Source organism: Haliotis cracherodii, unplaced genomic scaffold (genome assembly GCF_022045235.1).
Source record: "Haliotis cracherodii isolate W230 unplaced genomic scaffold, xgHalCrac1.p SCAF_3, whole genome shotgun sequence".
NCBI lineage: Eukaryota > Metazoa > Mollusca > Gastropoda > Lepetellida > Haliotidae > Haliotis > Haliotis cracherodii.
Genome location: NW_027266286.1, coordinates 47,957,706 through 47,974,628, shown reverse-complemented (window position 1 = coordinate 47,974,628; position 16,923 = coordinate 47,957,706). Strand labels below are relative to the sequence as shown.

The following is a 16,923-nucleotide window of genomic DNA, read 5'->3' as shown; positions in this document are numbered from 1 at the left end:
TTTGTTGTTTTATCATCAAATTTCATTTTTCCGGACAAGGTAATGTTAAATTTTAGAAACTTTGACAAAAATTACCGAAATATTTAAATGACAACTTTTCATGCAATATTACTTGGGGTGACGTTTCTTTTGTGGTTCAGTACATTTGAAGTAGGTTAGGGCCTTGTGAAAAGGTAGTGTATAAATATATTTTATTTTTTTATAAGTCAGATATGGGGTCATCATAAGTCATATTTATATAGTTGTGTTAAAGTAATGCTATAAAGTGGTGTTAATCTTTCTGTATAAGACTACGTTTTCAGAAAATATGATGAGAAATGTAGAATGCAGAATTAATACTCGTGAGCATGCAACCACCTGGAAGGAATCGTTTTAATACTGTCAGGTAGAAAAAGGATTTTTGTCTGATTCTGGTATCATCGCTATTTGATAGTGATTTATAAACACATGCTCATGATATAGTCGGAATCGTGCAATCGGCTCTGCTTTATGCAGAGATTTCTATTGGACGTGGAAAGGGTTTTGTCGCTTTCTTTAAAAGGAGGCCAAACAAGTATGAATTGAACAAGAAATTCTAGTCAACATATTTCACCATTCTCCGTCGTTAGTGTAAAAATGCACACAATAACAGTCACACCCTGTCTGTGAACCGATCTGACAACGCCTTTTACATTGATCTGTTCTACCTGACGGTGATGACCCCCCTGTCTTCCATGCCTATATATTTCTAACGGTTTACCTCCACTGCTTGGTTAGAGTCAATCAATGCTCAGGACCCAGCAGAACAGAGAACATAGGGTTGTTCCTGATACATTTCGCCTTTATATCCAACCTCATACTCAATATATGCATATGTCACACTTTATCGAAACTATATCATGTGGCTCTCTGCTGCTCTTCCTTCTTGACAACGTATGCCAAGATACATTTGTTCACAAGTTGTGAAAAGGGTGTCCTCACACCTTCAACACGAGTATGTATCCTTTACACCGACATGTGTAACTAGGGCGTGTGAGAACCTGGCCAACTGGTACGGAGGGCTGCAAATAATATTGACAATGGATGCGAGGTTGAACGAATATTCAGAAGCACCAGTCTGACTGGTGAGGCAAGGTATATCCTTTCAAACACGTTTCGTTATAATGTACGGGTGTATGTGTAAAAAGCGACCGCTAACAATGAATGTGCACTCAGGTGTGGCTTTCTTCAGGCTGGTAAAGACACGGAGAGGCGTAACAGCAACCATAACAGTCTTAGACAGGCAACATGGAGGGAGCGATTGCCATTTTCCTCTTTCTTGCGGGTAAGATTTCGAATCATGTTGATTAGTATATTAAACATTTGTTTTATATATGTGTATGTTGTATTATTAGAATACATGTTCAACTTATTCAGTGGGAGAAGGAAAGAATAGGCTCAGAGTCAACGTCGGGATGGAGGTTTGTGGGTTAGGAGACAATCTGACTTCTCTCTTGAATTCGTTGGGTAATTGTAGTCAATCAAACATAGTCAATAGAATAATGAGTGCGTTTATCTACATGTACTTTTCGAATAATTAATTATTTACATGATATCCAGTGTCAGGTCAGATACATGAACTTTCAGAACATAATCTTGTTCCTTTCTACTAATCGGTAGAGGGGCGGTCGGGTAGCCGAGTGGTTAACGCGTTCGCTCGTCACGCCGAAACCCGGGTTCGAATCCCGACATGGGTACAATGTGTGAAGCCCATTTCTGGTGTCCTCCGCCGTGATATTGCTGGAATGTTGCTAAAAGCGGCGTAAAACTATACTCACTCACTCACTTGTTGGGGTACATGGTAGCTCTTCTGAACTACAGTCGGACCCGTTATATCCGGAACCGATACCTCCACCCTTCTCAGGTCAGTACCGTATCTCTAGATAAATACATATAAATGTGATCGCTTGTCTCGAATTCGAGAGAAAATTACATTTCTCTATCTCGAACATTGCTCTCGGTCCCAGCTTTGATTTTACAGAATGTCGTACCTTTTATCTCCAAGTTGGCATTTGCCAAATTAACAGTTTTTAAAGGCGCAAATAAGCACTTCACTCCCAGATATATCCAGTACCTTTCCTCACACTGTCGTCTAAAATTGCTGCAAACTTACAGTGCTATTTGAAGTATTTGTTCAGCCACTGTCAATACTCAGTGGACACCATAATTTGACCATGTACTCGAACAGTGAATAACTAGAATGCCCTATGCGTAGTTAATAAACCATTTCCTTATTATGACTACGTCGGCAGTGATGGGATGTATTTACGACATTGCCCAGAGTACACGTTGTATTTGTCAATCCTGAGTTTAATACACATGGAAAATAGCTAATTACATTTCTCTTCATCATTGCATGTACATTTTCTTCATTCTCGAGTTATGCAATCGTATTGCTATGGATCTATGATACTTACACTTACCTCGCTATCTCGAATGTCCGGATATCTCGAAGTTACAACACGGCCCCGCTTCGAGATACAAGCGCCCGAATGTATAATGCTTACATTGTTATGACATAAACGCTAATTTTAAGTGTTAAGAACAGTCAGATCTATGGATTATATACTTGTTTACTTGTTCTTCTAGCTTCTCTGCCCAGTTGTGATGGGCAGAGTTCATGCAACTACAACAAGATCACTAATTGCACCAACAAACTCACGACGGACGTATTCAGCAACTTGAATGACAACACTATGGTCTGCAGGTAATGTCATTTCTAATATTTTTAGACAGACTTGAGATACCAGGGTCACCGGGTCATTAAATCCACCCTTACCACGGTCTAGTAACCGTTCCACGGTCGTCGTTCAATGTCATAGCATTCTAGGTTAGAGAATTGGTGACCCGACTAATTCATTATCTTGTGATAAACTGGCACACTCATACCATGTATTGACTTGATGTATGTTATCTCCTATACCTGTTCGCTACCTTATTCTTGTGTTGAAAATGTTTTTGTAACTATGTATGACTTTCAAACTTTAGGGGAATTTATATGTACACTCGTATATTTCTCATGTATTTATGATCACTTTTGCCTCCTCAATAATTGTACACAGCATTGTATATATTTTATAATACCGTTGGAAAGCCCATGTTCCGCGCTGACATCGTCCGTATGTGTATAGAAGTTAGTTTGCTATACGTGTTTTTCACATGTTTAAAATCACAGACTGGCCAAGCTCCTTAAAGGTAGTGGTTTCACTTTTCTTACCAACTTACATCATACAGATACGGAAAGTATCCAAGAACTCTTACCAAATATCGAGGTACTTAAGCATTTATCACTTTAGAATAAATAAATTGTGCCGTGAATATGACAAATGAACCTTGTGATAAAAGATCAAATTTGGGACATTCATGTACTGGTAATGGTATAGCCGCTGAGATAGCGTATTGCTAACGTAATAATCAGTCGAGATAGCATATTGGTTAAATCATAGTCAGTTGAGATACGTATTGTTTGAGTCATAGTCAGTTGAGATAGCTTATTGGTTGAGTCATAGTCAGTTGAGCTAGCTTATTGGTTACGTTATAGTCAGTTGAGATAGCATATAGGTGAAGTCATAGTTGAGATAGCATATTGCTCACGCCATAAACAGTTGAGATAGCTTATTGGTGAAGTCATAGTTAGTTGAGATAGCATATTGGTGAAGTCATAGTTAGTTGAGATAGCTTATTTGGTGAAGTCATAGTTAGTTGAGATAGCTTATTGGTGAAGTCATAGTTAGTTGAGATAGCTTATTGGTGAAGTCATGGTCAGTTGAGATAGTATATTGCTCACGTTATAGACAGTTGAGATAGCTTATTGGTGAAGTCATAGTTAGTTGAGATAGCATATTGGTTAAGTCATAGGCAGTTGAGATAGCATATTGGTTAAGTCATAGTCATTTGAGATAGCATATTGTTCACGTCATAGACAGTTGAGATAGCTTTTTGGTGAAGTCATAGTTAGTTCAGATAGCATATTGGTGAAGTCATAGTAAGTTGAGATATACTTGGAATGGCTAGTCTTTGAGAGAGCTTATCGTAAGTTAAGTATTCATGGTGGTAACCTCATAGTCAATGAAACAGCAAATTGGCGACCCCACAGTTTGAATAACATATTCCCAAATCTTGTATCTGTGCGAACTATAAACAAACCCTTTGTCCATTTGGTTATTGCAGATGATTAGTCTCTTAAACCTGTAAGAATGTGGTTTATGCTTTTGTTTATGTTATGACAAGCAGTTTGTAATAACAAAATGTTAATTAAAACCAGATTGGCACATGATTAGAAAGTCAATAGGTTTCAATGGTAAACTTTGAAATGCCATATTTATTGTAAGCGCTATCCCACACACAACACGCCTGATGGATTACAAATACGCATAGTTAACATGCATGGCAAATGATAAGCATTTGATTGAATTGAATAACATTTTATGTTTGCGTCCCCTTATGAACCTATCCCAAATAGATGTTGCTTGTACCCACTTCATACCTTGCTGAAGAAAGTTGGGTTTAATTTCATTCCCCGAATGAAACGGTTTGTATGAATTGAATAGTTTCAGTGGGCTTGTAATAACTCAATATGATGAATACACTGATCACATGTAACACATAACAAAACTCCCAAACAGACAGCTAAGAATCAGTTGGAAGAAGGAGAGTGTTTTGCTTGTTGAACTACAGTGTAAACTGATACACATATCCTTGGGCGTAGCATTCACTATATGTGGACACGACCATGTAGGTAGGTATTCAAGCAGGCCACCCCTTAGTCTGTCTTACAGACCCTGATAAAAAATTTATATCAAATACAGCCCATGCAAGTCTATAGTGTTTGGCAAGTCTAGATCACTCCAGTATCTGAAAATGAAGAGAGTCACTGGGCTCCTTTTTATTATATTTTTATTAAGATAACTGAACAACTGTTTTTATGTACGATATGTTCATTTCAGAGACTAGATTTTAGTCTAGCCACCCCTTTCAGCTGCATGTACAATGAACGGAGAGTATAGAACTGGGCTGTTGATTATATCATGAATCAGGCACAATCGTATGTAAACTGAGAAATCTGACTGCATATTGTGCACATAGTAACTATTCTCCTTGTAATTACGGAAGGAGAACGAGGTCATTGCTTGACAATGACGTGGCGTGACATTCTTTCAGTGAATATGGTTTTAAGCCGCTTCCAGCAATATCACGCTGAGGGACACCAGAAATGGGCTTCAACGACCGTACCCATGTGGGGTATCGAACCGGGTCCTCGGCGTGACAAGCGAACGCTTCAACCACTAGGCTACCGCAGCGCCCTGACATTCTTTCATGTTAATAATGAATGACTAAAGTACTTTGGTTGTTGTCTCGTATTTCTTCATATATTCAAACAATGAGATATATTAAGAAATGCCACTGCCAGGAGATGAGATAAGAAGTCTATGGGTTCATGGCGGCAAATAGTATAAATTTAATTTATTAAATGTTTATCTTAGTTTTCTTAATTAATCTTGGGAGCTGATACAAGTCATATGTGCATTCCATTGTCGAGAGCTTACAGCATGGGTACTGCTTTCAGCCTCAGCAATTTACAATACTGGTGTGTGTTTTAAAATCCGAGGTTTAGATTAGTGCTTCATCTTTCACACTTCACTTCAGGTCCTACTACCAATACCAGCAGTGCGTCTACAACGAACCCGGATGCGATGCGTCGACAATTATTGCTGAATTGAAGAGACAGATGTTGAGAAGTAATGTGGACTTTCAGGAGAGATGTAAGTAAAACGTGGAGATCCTAATTCCCCTGGGATGCCGAGGCAGAATATATGTAGGCATCCAGTACCCCCTTCTCGTCGGTATCTCCCAGGTACAAACGGGTTCGTGTGGTTTCAATGATTCACCTCGATGGCATGGACCATTGCATTCTCTCTTTTTGTAAGGCCCACGGTTATTTGCCGCCGGACGACTGCCGAGTAAAAAACGTTCACTTACAGGTATATATCTTTAATATACATTTTTGAAGCTGAAGTATTAAGCAAAAATCACATGATACACGTACAAGCATCTATTCTGAAAAGTTGCATTGACAGATTAAAGAAGTTGAAATTCACTCTGAGAAAAACTGAACGGGAAAAGAAACCTTGCACCAGATTGAAGTGACTGTAATTTATCAACTAAAAATAACAAAAGTTTGAGGTAAAGTATATTTAACAAACCAACAATTCCACAAGTATTGAACAACTCAAACTTGACATTTTGTGGTTAAATAGTGTACACCAGACAAACAAAGTCAGTGGGAGTTGAAAATGCAGTCCAGATTTTCACTGGAATTCATTCAAACACGGAAAGTGGCCTCGATCTCACAGACACAAAATATGTCACTTTAATACCGAATGTGGCCACCACGTTCCTCCATACATGCAAACACTGCGTCGGACGGAAAACGTCAAACGTCTGATGAGGTCACGTGGCAAGCGGTTCTATTTATCTTGTGAAGATCGATCAACTGGCGGGAGGGTGTGATCGGACTATAACTCGCTTGCCTAAGACGTCCCAAAGGTGTTCAATGGGTGATAAGAAAATGCCGGCCACGGTAAGATGTTGACGTTGTTGTTGGCAAGGAAGTTAACTACATTGTACGATACGAGCTGTGTGGGGCCTGGGTTTGTCGTGTTGGTACAAAACACCTCGGGGTTGTTGCTGGAGGTAGGGCAGCACTACTGGACGGAAGATGTCATCTCTATGGAGTTGCGCATTGAGGTTTCCAATGATGACTACGAGTGGCGTTGTCTGTTCTCCACAAATTCAACCCCACATCATAACGCCACCTCCACCGCAAGGAACGACTTCTTGAACGCAGCAAGCAGCGGCGCGTTCACCTCTGCGACGGTTAACACGCTGTCAGCCATCAGCTCTAAACTTTTCGTCCGTAAAGACCACGCGTTGCCAATCCCCGCGCTGCCATCGCCGCACTGTATTAGCCCATCTTCGTCGATGTTTAGCGGTCAATATATGTCCTCTGAAAGGTCGGTAGGCTCAGTTACCCGCTGCATGAAGTCTTCTGGTCACTCTGTGAGTGCTCAACGGCCGACCCAAAGCATCCACTGCCGATGACGTCACTGTGAGGAAGATGTTGCGGAGGTGCAGCGTCTTCCTGTGGCGTAGTGACCCTTGGTCTCCCTGTCCTGGGTCAGTCCGATGTCCTTCCAGTCTGTCTGAAACGTTGCAAAACGTTTCCAACAGCAACACGGGAACAGCCATATGTTCTTGCAACGGTGGTGTGTGAGGTCCCCATCTGGACCATCCCAAATGCTTGCTCACGTTGTTCTGATGTTAGTCTTGGAATTTCAACATTCTGCCTAACGACGGGGCATTATCATTCACGTTGCTATATGATACAATACCATAGTTAATTCGTTACGGCTCTGTCAATTCAGGTGTTTGAACGAGTGCCTCACACTCCTACTGATGATGTTCACGGATCCGTGTTCGATGAAGCACCGTGCATATATACTCGCACGCAAAAGAAACGCAAGTCGAGTTTGCAGTATACATGTTATTTATTTTCAACAGTAAAGAAAAGCAATACTAATAGGGCAAGATTGACAAAAATTTGACTGAAGACAGTTTAATGGATTAAAAGGCAGATGACATAATTGGGTTTTTTCAAATGTTAAGGGCTTAAACAGTTTCAGGTCAATACCCAAAATGTCAGTCAATACCTGGTGTGACCACCATTAGCATTGATCACTGCCAAAGATCTCCGGTACATTGAATGGATCAGACGATTTGTGAAGGCCCTAGGGATCCTCCTGCATACATCTAGAGCAGCTGTGCGTAGTTCATCGGCAGTTGTAGGGACTGGGCGCATATTGTGCTGACGCCTTTGAACCTCATACCACAAGTGTTCGAAGGGATTCAGATCAGGGCTGAGGGCTGGCCACGGTAGAACACGGATGTTGTGTTGTTGCAGAAAGGCCATGGTAGCTCTGGCAACATGGGGACCAGCATTGTCCTGCTGGAAAATATGTTGTTGATGTTGTGCAAAAAATGGAACAACGTGGGGTCGATATACCGCTGAGCAGTGACGCCGTGTCCCCGACCTTGACCAACATTCAGAAAGCACATGGGTCCAAGTCTCGCATTAAGTCCAATCCCTGTTCATATCATGACGCTAGGTCCATCCCATGGATCCCTTTCCACAACGTTTCTGTCAGCGAAACGATCACCTCAACGCCGCCAAATTCTGACTCTTCCGTCTGCAAAGGAGACACAAGGAGTGGTAGGTCCAAGACTCGGCCACAGTTTTATAGCCACTACAATTCGTGACAGTTCGTGCATTTTCGATTTCGCGAGAAAAGGGTGCATGATACCCACACATTCATTGAAATGGTGCGTTTTGGCGATTCGTTTTTTATGTTGCGTTTTTACTCGGGGCTTCCAAAATGCAACCAAAAATATTTATAACATCATCAGGCTCACTACATGCTAAAACTCGTATCAATTTATGGTTCCGTGTTTGTTACCTATTTGGTTAAAACCACTTGCGTTTCTTTTGCGTGTGAGTACTAAGGAAAAAAGAACAGCCGTTTAGATCCGAAAACACGCGACTGATTGGATATCTGTGGTCGAACACCATAGCGAAGGGTAGATTTCTATACCCTAGGTCTGAGTGAGTGAGTATGGTTTTACGCCGCTTTTAGCAATATTCCAGCAATATCACGGCGGGGGACATCCGAAAAGGGCTTCACGCCCATGTCGGGAACTGAACCCGGGTCTTCGGCGTGACGGGCGAGCGCTTTAACCACTAGGCTACCCGACCGCCCACCCTAGGTCTGAAAATTTTAGGCAGACCGCATATTTCCTGTCAATGTCAGTAGCCATCATTGTACCATCTGTAACACTCTAAATATGGTACATGGAATATTTCTAAAAGCGGCGTAAAACCATACTCACTCACTCTATATATTCAGCAATATCTCAAAAGATCGAATAGCTCCTAAAATAGATTGACATGAGCAGAATCCATCGATCTCCTCAAATGGCTTCCTGGTTAAGCCGACCTCGGGCTTCTGCAAATGAAAAATAGTGTTACTATTATGATAATTTGATCATTTTTAGTTTTGTTATTATAAGCATGTCTCTCTGGACCAAAGCTATGTTCACATTTTTATTACTTAAAGGTTTGCATCTTGATGTTTTGTTATCGCTGGTTTAATATTTAATTTATTATTATTTGTTATAATATTAGTTATTCTTGATATGTTTGCAGGTGAGGTTGGAGAAACCGCAAGAAGTAAGTATACAATCACATTAACTCGTCATGCCAACATTAGACTTCTACAACAGAATTAGACCGTATGGGACATCGCCCCTTCAGTCTGCAATTAGCCATGACGTTAAGAACACTGTTTGATGCAGGAGATGTAATTGAAAGTAACCGTAGTTTCCAATGTGTCTGATCATTTTAACATCAGTATTAGACTAACATGTGCCATGTTCAATGGGACTGCGGTTTAACGAGTAAATCATCTTCCTATCGCTTTATCACTCTTCCACTTTTATTTCCTCTTAATTTCAATTATGCTCTCATTCCTTTTGGTTTCACCTTCTCATAGTTTTTCAGCATTTCTTATCTTAGCTTCTATTTTCCCATCTCTTCGTCTCACATCTATCCCCACTCTCTCTCTTCACTTTGATTCTCCAATTGTAATATATCCTTCTCCTCTCCTGTCTAATTTCTTCTCTGAGGTGGGGTAGCCTAGTGGTTAAAGCCTTTCCTCGACATGCCGAAGCCTCAGGCTCGATTTTTCAGATGAGTCCCGTGTGAGAAGCCCGTTTCTGGTGATATAGTGGTATATATGCCTTAAAGCAGCGTCAAACCATACTCACTCACTCACTAACTCATATACTTATATTTCTCATCATTATTCTTCATTTCGAACTTTCTTCCTTTATCAATATTACTGAAATGCAGCGTTACACAACTTCACTCACACAACTAATCAATGCACTTGTTTAACCATATGAAAGTAGAAGTGGTTTCTCGGGCCCCTGTTAAATATGAGACATACAAGGAAACTAATTTATAAATTAGATCATTTGTTTAAAAAAAACTACAAATAGAAAATATTTTTTTAATGGTAAACGTTACAGTCTTTTTCGCATACTTTCATCTGACATTTGCTTCTGTTTCAGCCCCTCCAATGATGCGTGAGTCTGTGTTCATTTCTCGCACGTATTGATATATTTTAGCTGACTCTTGTAGCATGTGTAAGACATGTAGCTTTAATTTGTGTATTTTACTTGATCAATATATGTCGAATTTTCACTTTACCTATCTTCTCGTGCGTCTTTTTTACTTCTGTTTGTGTCTCACATTTTCTCTAGCTCTCTTTCCTATCTATGTCTGTTCCAGACTCGATTATTTACAGACCGCCGTCATGTAGCTGGAATATTGCTGAGTGCTGTGTTACACAACAAACCGACAACTTCCTCCAGTTCTACTCTCCTCATTCGTCTTGTCTACTTCCTCTACTGTCTTTGTCCTCATTCTTCCAGTCTACTTCATCTAACTTTCATCGCCTTCACTCTTCCGTTCTACGCCCTTTAACTTTCTTCTCCTAACTCTTCCTGTCTACTTCCTCTAGCTGTCTTTGGCGTCACTTTTCCGGTCTACTTCATCTGACATTCCTCGCCTCACTCTTCCGTTCTACGCCCTTTAACTTTCTTCTCCTAACTCTCCCTGTCTGCGTAATCCAGCGTTCTTCTACCGCACTATTCCTATCTACCTCCTCGAGCTTTCTTCTCCCTCTCTCTTCCCATCAACCTCCCCGAACTGTCTTAATATTTCCCTCACTCTTTCTGTCCACTTCCTTAACTTTCTTTTCCCTCTCTCACTTCCTATCTACTCCCTTTAGCTTTCTTCACATTCACTCTTCTGTCTAACTCTTCTAGCTTTCCTCTCACTAACTCTTCTGTCTACCTCTTCTAGCTTTCCTCTCACTAACTCTTATGTCTACCTCGTCTAGCTTTCCTCTCACTAACTCTTCCTGTCTACCTCTTCTAGCTTTCCTCTCACTAACTCTTCCTGGCTACCTCTTCTAGCTTTCCTCTCACTAACTCTTCCTGTATACCTCTTCTAGCTTTCCTCTCACTAACTCTTCTGTCTACCTCTTCTAGCTTTCCTCTCACTAACTCTTCTGTCTACCTCTTCTAGCTTTCCTCTCACTAACGCTTCTGTCTACCTATTCTAGCTTTCCTCTCACTAACTCTTCCTGTCTACCTCTTCTAGCTTTCTTCTCACTAATTCTTCCTGTTAGCTTTGTAATCCTTCATTCCAAAAACTTTCTTTCTGGATCAATGATAGGTATCTTCTTTCCCTCTCCGTATCTCTCTCTCGTTCCCTTTCTCTAGTTCTCTGCTATTTCGCTCTCATTTATGCATGTCATGTGTGTTCACTTGTCACTGTTTTTTTGCAGCAACAACTCCGTGGCCTATGTGGTCAACACCTCGTGGTACGTACTTAGTTTCCCATGGGCAGCCAACAAAGAGAGCCCGTGAACTCACTTACTCTTCCTGTCTACTTCCTCTAGATTTATTCACACTCACTCTTCCTATCTACTTCCTCTAGAGTTATGCTCATTCGCTCTTCCTATCTACTTTCTCTAACTTTCTTCTTACTCATTCTTCCTGTCTACTTCATCTAGTGTTCTTCTCCCAAACTCTTCCTATCTTCTCCCTTTAGCTTTCTTCTTCCGCACTCTTCCTATCTACTTCCTCTAGATTTATTCTCACTCACTCTGCTTATCTACTTTCTCTAGCTTTCGTCCGTCTCATTCTTCCTGTCTACTTCACCCAATATTCTTCTTCCTAACTCTTCCTATCTACCTCTAGCCTTCTACTCACTAACTCTTCCTTTCTAATCCTTCATTCTTCCTACATAATTCCTAAAACTTTTTTTCTGGATCAATGATAGGTATCTTCTTTCCTTTTCGTATCTCTTTCTTTCCCTTACTATAACTCCCTGCAATTTTGCTCTCATTCATGTATTTCATGGGTGTTATTAACAAATTGTCTCTGTTATTTTAACATCAACTCCCTGGCCTTGGGCGACAATACCTCGTGGTATGTTCTTCGATTCACCTAGGAACTCAGCAGACCGTTGTAATCATGACCTTTCCTTCTACTGCCATCATCCTAACTAAGAGTACATTCACGATACTCACGATACACTGACATCTTTAATAAAATTTAGTGTTTGCAGTGTATTCAACGTTCGTTTAATGATTGTTTCAGGCACATGGCGACCAACAAGTTGGGGTATGTACCATAAGGGGACAATCAGTTGATCAATCATGACCAACAAATGTTTGGTGTGATACTTCCAAGATGCATTGAATTTGAATTTCTCTTTGCATCTCGATTATTATGACATTATTGTGCGTGACGTATCTGAGAGCCGTATCAAGAAAATACTGAAAAGTGGTATACGCTTATTTTACTGCTTCTGTAATGCGCATTGTTGCTCTGAACAGAGAAAATCTAATCACTATTCCCAAGGAAACTGTAAAAAGTAAAATTGTAGTAATTCGTTTAAAATACATTTATCTGTATGTCTGTGTCGTTATTGTTTCAGCTCCTCCAATGACAACACGATGTGAGTTTATATCTACATAAGGGAAATTTTGGTTACATTGTGTAAACTTATGATAATTACTTCCAGTCCACATTTCAAACATGACCGAGGAAGCTGAATTGTGGTTGATAAACTTTGGATAAAGGTATACCCACGTATGTCATGTGTGGAAGTGTATTCTTCCAATCTACCCGTCTATCTTAAACACCACTCTTGTATTAGCGAGTGTGCTGGGTTTAACGCCGCTTTTAACAGTATTCCAGTTAGATCACGGCGTGTCAACACTTCGGTGAAACCAACGAGCACGAGTATGGTGCTGACAGACCTAGAAACATAATCGGGGCGAACCGGGATTCGAATCTACAATCATAGGTTCCTTGGGGTTGTCAGCATCATACCATTGCTCACTCAAAACGACTATGACCTGCGTCATCTTGGGTTGCGTACAGCATTATGCTGTTACGGCATCAAGATATTGTCCAAAGCGGGTTGCACCTAACGAAGTCCTTTGTATGAAGTAATAATGTTAAATCTAATTACAGACAACATGGAGTGCGACGTAAATGCCATCAGGATGTGCAGCAACAATCTACAGAGAGAATATGCTGCTGGGAAGAGGTGTGAGTAAGTGTCCCCAGGAAATAATCTTGCCAGCTGAGAGGTAGTGTTACTTTGGGAAGTGTGTATGTGTATGCCCGGAACAGTGTTTAAGTTTCATGTATGTCACTGCGTGTTGCGCCAAAAGGGACAAATTAGGGGATGATGATGATGATGATGGTGATGGTGGTGGTGATGATGATGGTGATGGTGGTGGTGGTGATGATGATGATGAGGAGGAGGAGGAGAAGGAGGAGGATGGTGATGATGATGATGGTGATGGTGATGGTGGTGGTGGTGGTGGCGGTGGTGTTGGTGGTGATGATGATGATGATGATGATGATGATGGTGGTGGTGGTGGTGGTGGTGATGATGATGATGATGGTGATGTGGTGTGATGATGATGATGAGGAGGAGGAGAAGGAGGAGGATGGTGATGATGATGGTGATGGTGATGGTGATGGTGGTGGTGATGATGATAATGATGATGATGATGATGATGATGATGATGATGATGATGATGATGATGATGATGGTGATGGTGGTGGTGGTGATGATGATGATGATATACAGGACCATAATTGTAGCAACTCTTTGTCTCGAGACTATAATTAGCGGATCCTGGAACATCTGCAAATGCACCACCTGAACTTACCCTGTTGAGATAACCCAATTGATATCGTTTGACTCTATAATACTCTCTCACAAAGATATGTGTTAATTTCAGCGCTGCCCGTGACTTTGTGGCGTGTCTAAACAGACTGGTATCGTGCATGCAGAACCCGGCATTTACCCAGGCAAGGATGGAACTGGAGGGTCTCGGTCTTCAGGAAATGTGTAAGGACATCAGTCGCAGTCCATGAATGTTGTTTTATGCCATGATAAGCATTATCAATTATCAAAGCTATAGCCTGCCGATGACGTCTGGACCAAAATGTTGACGAGACACAATCGACGAATTCGAGGTACCATTACACCATAACCTGATACTTTCGGACCCCGAGAGGGTAATGTTTACTCGGCTCTTACGATATGCATTGAGCAGTAGGGACCAGTTTGTCACGTGGGGATATGTCAGCAACGAATATAACGAAACATACATACCGAAACCACTCCTTATGATTTGAAACTCTTCCCGTGGCTGATGTCAGAGTCCCCACACTGTCACTGATTTAACACCGTAGTTGTAAAAGAAGCCTTGGTTCAAGCTGACACGGTGCACGAGTGGCCCAGTCGTCAAAGAGTTGCGTCCCTTTGCTGACACGGTGCACGAGTGGCCCAGTCGTCTAAGACTTGCGTCCCTTGGGCACGCCAGAAATCTATAATTGTGGGTTCGAGGTTTCTAGGTTTGTCAGCACCATACCCGTGGGTGTGGGTTTCACCGAAGTGGTAAACGTCTGAGACCTGCATCACTTCGGGCTTTCCTCCCACATTAAACTGACATGCCGTGATATAACTGGAATACTGTTAAAACCGGCGTGAAATCCAACTCATTCACACACTCCACCTGACACGCTCGATATAAACATATTACACTAAAAGTCTTCATTTCTATTTGAATTAATACTAGAGTAGCTAGAACACCATCACTATTTTTTATGACGATTTGACGTTTATAACAATTCCTAATATTTACACGAGAAGGCGTGTATATCTACTGACAGTTATGGGGTTACTTGAGTCGGGATATTTCAGCATCCACCGAGCTGACGATACATACTGTCAAATTGGACACAAATGTATGGATAACAACTTCTTTAATACTGTAAAAAGCGACGTTTTAGTTTAGATCCATATACCGTTGTCAAGCAAGACTGACAACGGTATAAGGATCTATACCGAAACGTCGCCTTTACAGTATTGAAGAAGTTGTTATCAGTAAATTGTGTCTATTTTGTCATCCGTCAACTACTAGGTAATGCCTATCAAACGATTGGTACATATTGTGTTTGTTTTCAGGTGGAGATGTTATGCCCCCAGTAACAGCAGCAGCAGCCAGTCTCGTGTCCGTGATGACATCACTTCCCTTTGCTTTGATGGTTTACCTGTGGATCTGAGAATTGGAACATGGGGCCATCTCCTGTGTTTCAGCTTCTACAAATCTAGAAGCAGTTCCCGTTTTGAAACAAAAAAAATGTTAAATCATTTATTAAATCTAATATAATTCCTCGTCACTGTCCTGACCCGAGTTCATCAAAAGTTCCGGAAAGCTTTATTTACATCTATTTCATAACTTTAGGAACCTTGTTTCAATTTATTATTTTAATTGTTGCATTTTGTTCTATTGTCCTCGAAAATGTCAGACATAAATACAAGGGGATTGCTCAATTCAAGATTCCGATATGACCAATAATCAGATGTATATGTTTCATACATTGTCTCATAGTGTAGCAGCTTATATGTTCGCGTATACTCTAATCTACATGTTTATGTTACTGTGCTTGCCCCTCGCTAGTTTGGAAACATCGATAGTTTGGTAGTCATCTGTGAACACCGGGATCTTTTCCGGTAGATAAAGAAGCAACTTACATACAACAGCGGCATTTCGTGAACTCGAACACTCGATCCATAAAATATATTATCGGCTCTGTGATCTAACACTTGAACAACGTTTGTCTGGAACTAAGGATAACTCTTCGATTGTGCCCTGGATTGAGATTAATCAAGTTATATTATAAGAATTTCTTATGTGACGTTTTTCTTTTTCTCTGTTGTCTGTAATGTTCTAATTAAATTAAATGTGTTATTTTTTCTATTTTTATCCTCAAAATGCACCTATTTGCATATGACTAATATATTTTTTAAGAAAATAAAATTATATCGATCACATCCAAATTAGAAGTTTGTCTCACCATTGATTATCATTATGTTGCGTTGAAGTTTTGTGTTCAGCTGTATGGGATTTGAACAGTGATTTGATTTGAATAGTATACATAGTGACTGGCTGGGTTAGGTTCACATCGCGTGTGTGTGTGTGTGTGAGAGAGAGAGAGAGAGAGAGAGAGAGAGAGAGAGAGAGAGAGAGAGAGGAATGCCCGAATCACTATAAACGCGCTTGTGTGTGTGTGTGAGAGAGAGAGAGAGAGGGGGGGGGGGGGGGGGGGGGTGCCCGAATCACTATCAGCGCAAGTCTTGGATTTGAATCCACGTTAAGGAGACACTACCAAAGGGGCGCAACTCATCTCGTCGAATTTGCGATGCCTTAGATTGAGTGTGAGTGAGTGAGTTTGATTTTACGCCGCTTTTAGCAATATTCCAGCAATATCACGGCGGGGGACACCAGCTTAGATTGAGAGGTAGAGTTCTATTCACTTTGGATAACAAGTTATCCGTATATCAGTTGTAACGTTATTTTGATATTCCAGTGAGTCGGTAATGGTGCGTTGGGCTTCGCTTGAAGCACTATTCCTTATTGGGCTAAAAATTGTACCCTTGTGAGCAATCGTGGCTACAATGCTAGTTACAAATGAGTAAGTGAGTTCGGTTTAAAGCCGGTTTCAACAGCATACCAAACGAATGTGGGAGAAACGCCCGTTGTGACAGAGAAGGTTTTTAAATGTATCCCACCTTGGTGAAACCCAGGAGCACGGGTTTGGTGCTGGCAAACCTGGAAACATCATAAGGGCGAACACACGATCATAGACGACTAACATTTCAAAAGGACGCGCCTTAGACGACAGTTT

At 41.0% G+C, this 16,923-nt stretch overlaps 1 protein-coding gene and 1 pseudogene across 4 annotated transcripts; both read left to right on the top strand.

The window, feature by feature from the left end:
* The first annotated feature begins 1,194 nt into the window (after window positions 1-1,194).
* LOC139473840 (uncharacterized) lies at window positions 1,195-16,075 on the top strand. 4 transcript variants are annotated; one of them, XM_071256608.1, is made up of 11 exons: window positions 1,195-1,303; window positions 2,608-2,725; window positions 5,665-5,780; window positions 9,278-9,301; window positions 10,204-10,218; window positions 11,487-11,522; window positions 12,304-12,327; window positions 12,644-12,664; window positions 13,186-13,267; window positions 13,968-14,077; window positions 15,200-16,075. In XM_071256608.1, exons 1-11 carry the CDS (start codon window positions 1,267-1,269, stop codon window positions 15,295-15,297), a joined length of 681 nt encoding a protein of 226 aa, XP_071112709.1. In that variant the 5' UTR covers window positions 1,195-1,266; the 3' UTR covers window positions 15,298-16,075. The 4 variants fall into 4 exon arrangements, with proteins under 4 accessions (XP_071112709.1, XP_071112710.1, XP_071112711.1 ...); XM_071256609.1 differs by lacking the exon at window positions 10,204-10,218; XM_071256610.1 differs by lacking the exon at window positions 12,644-12,664.
* On the top strand, window positions 13,515-13,959 carry LOC139473842 (uncharacterized; annotated as a pseudogene).
* Window positions 16,076-16,923: the final 848 nt, after the last annotated feature.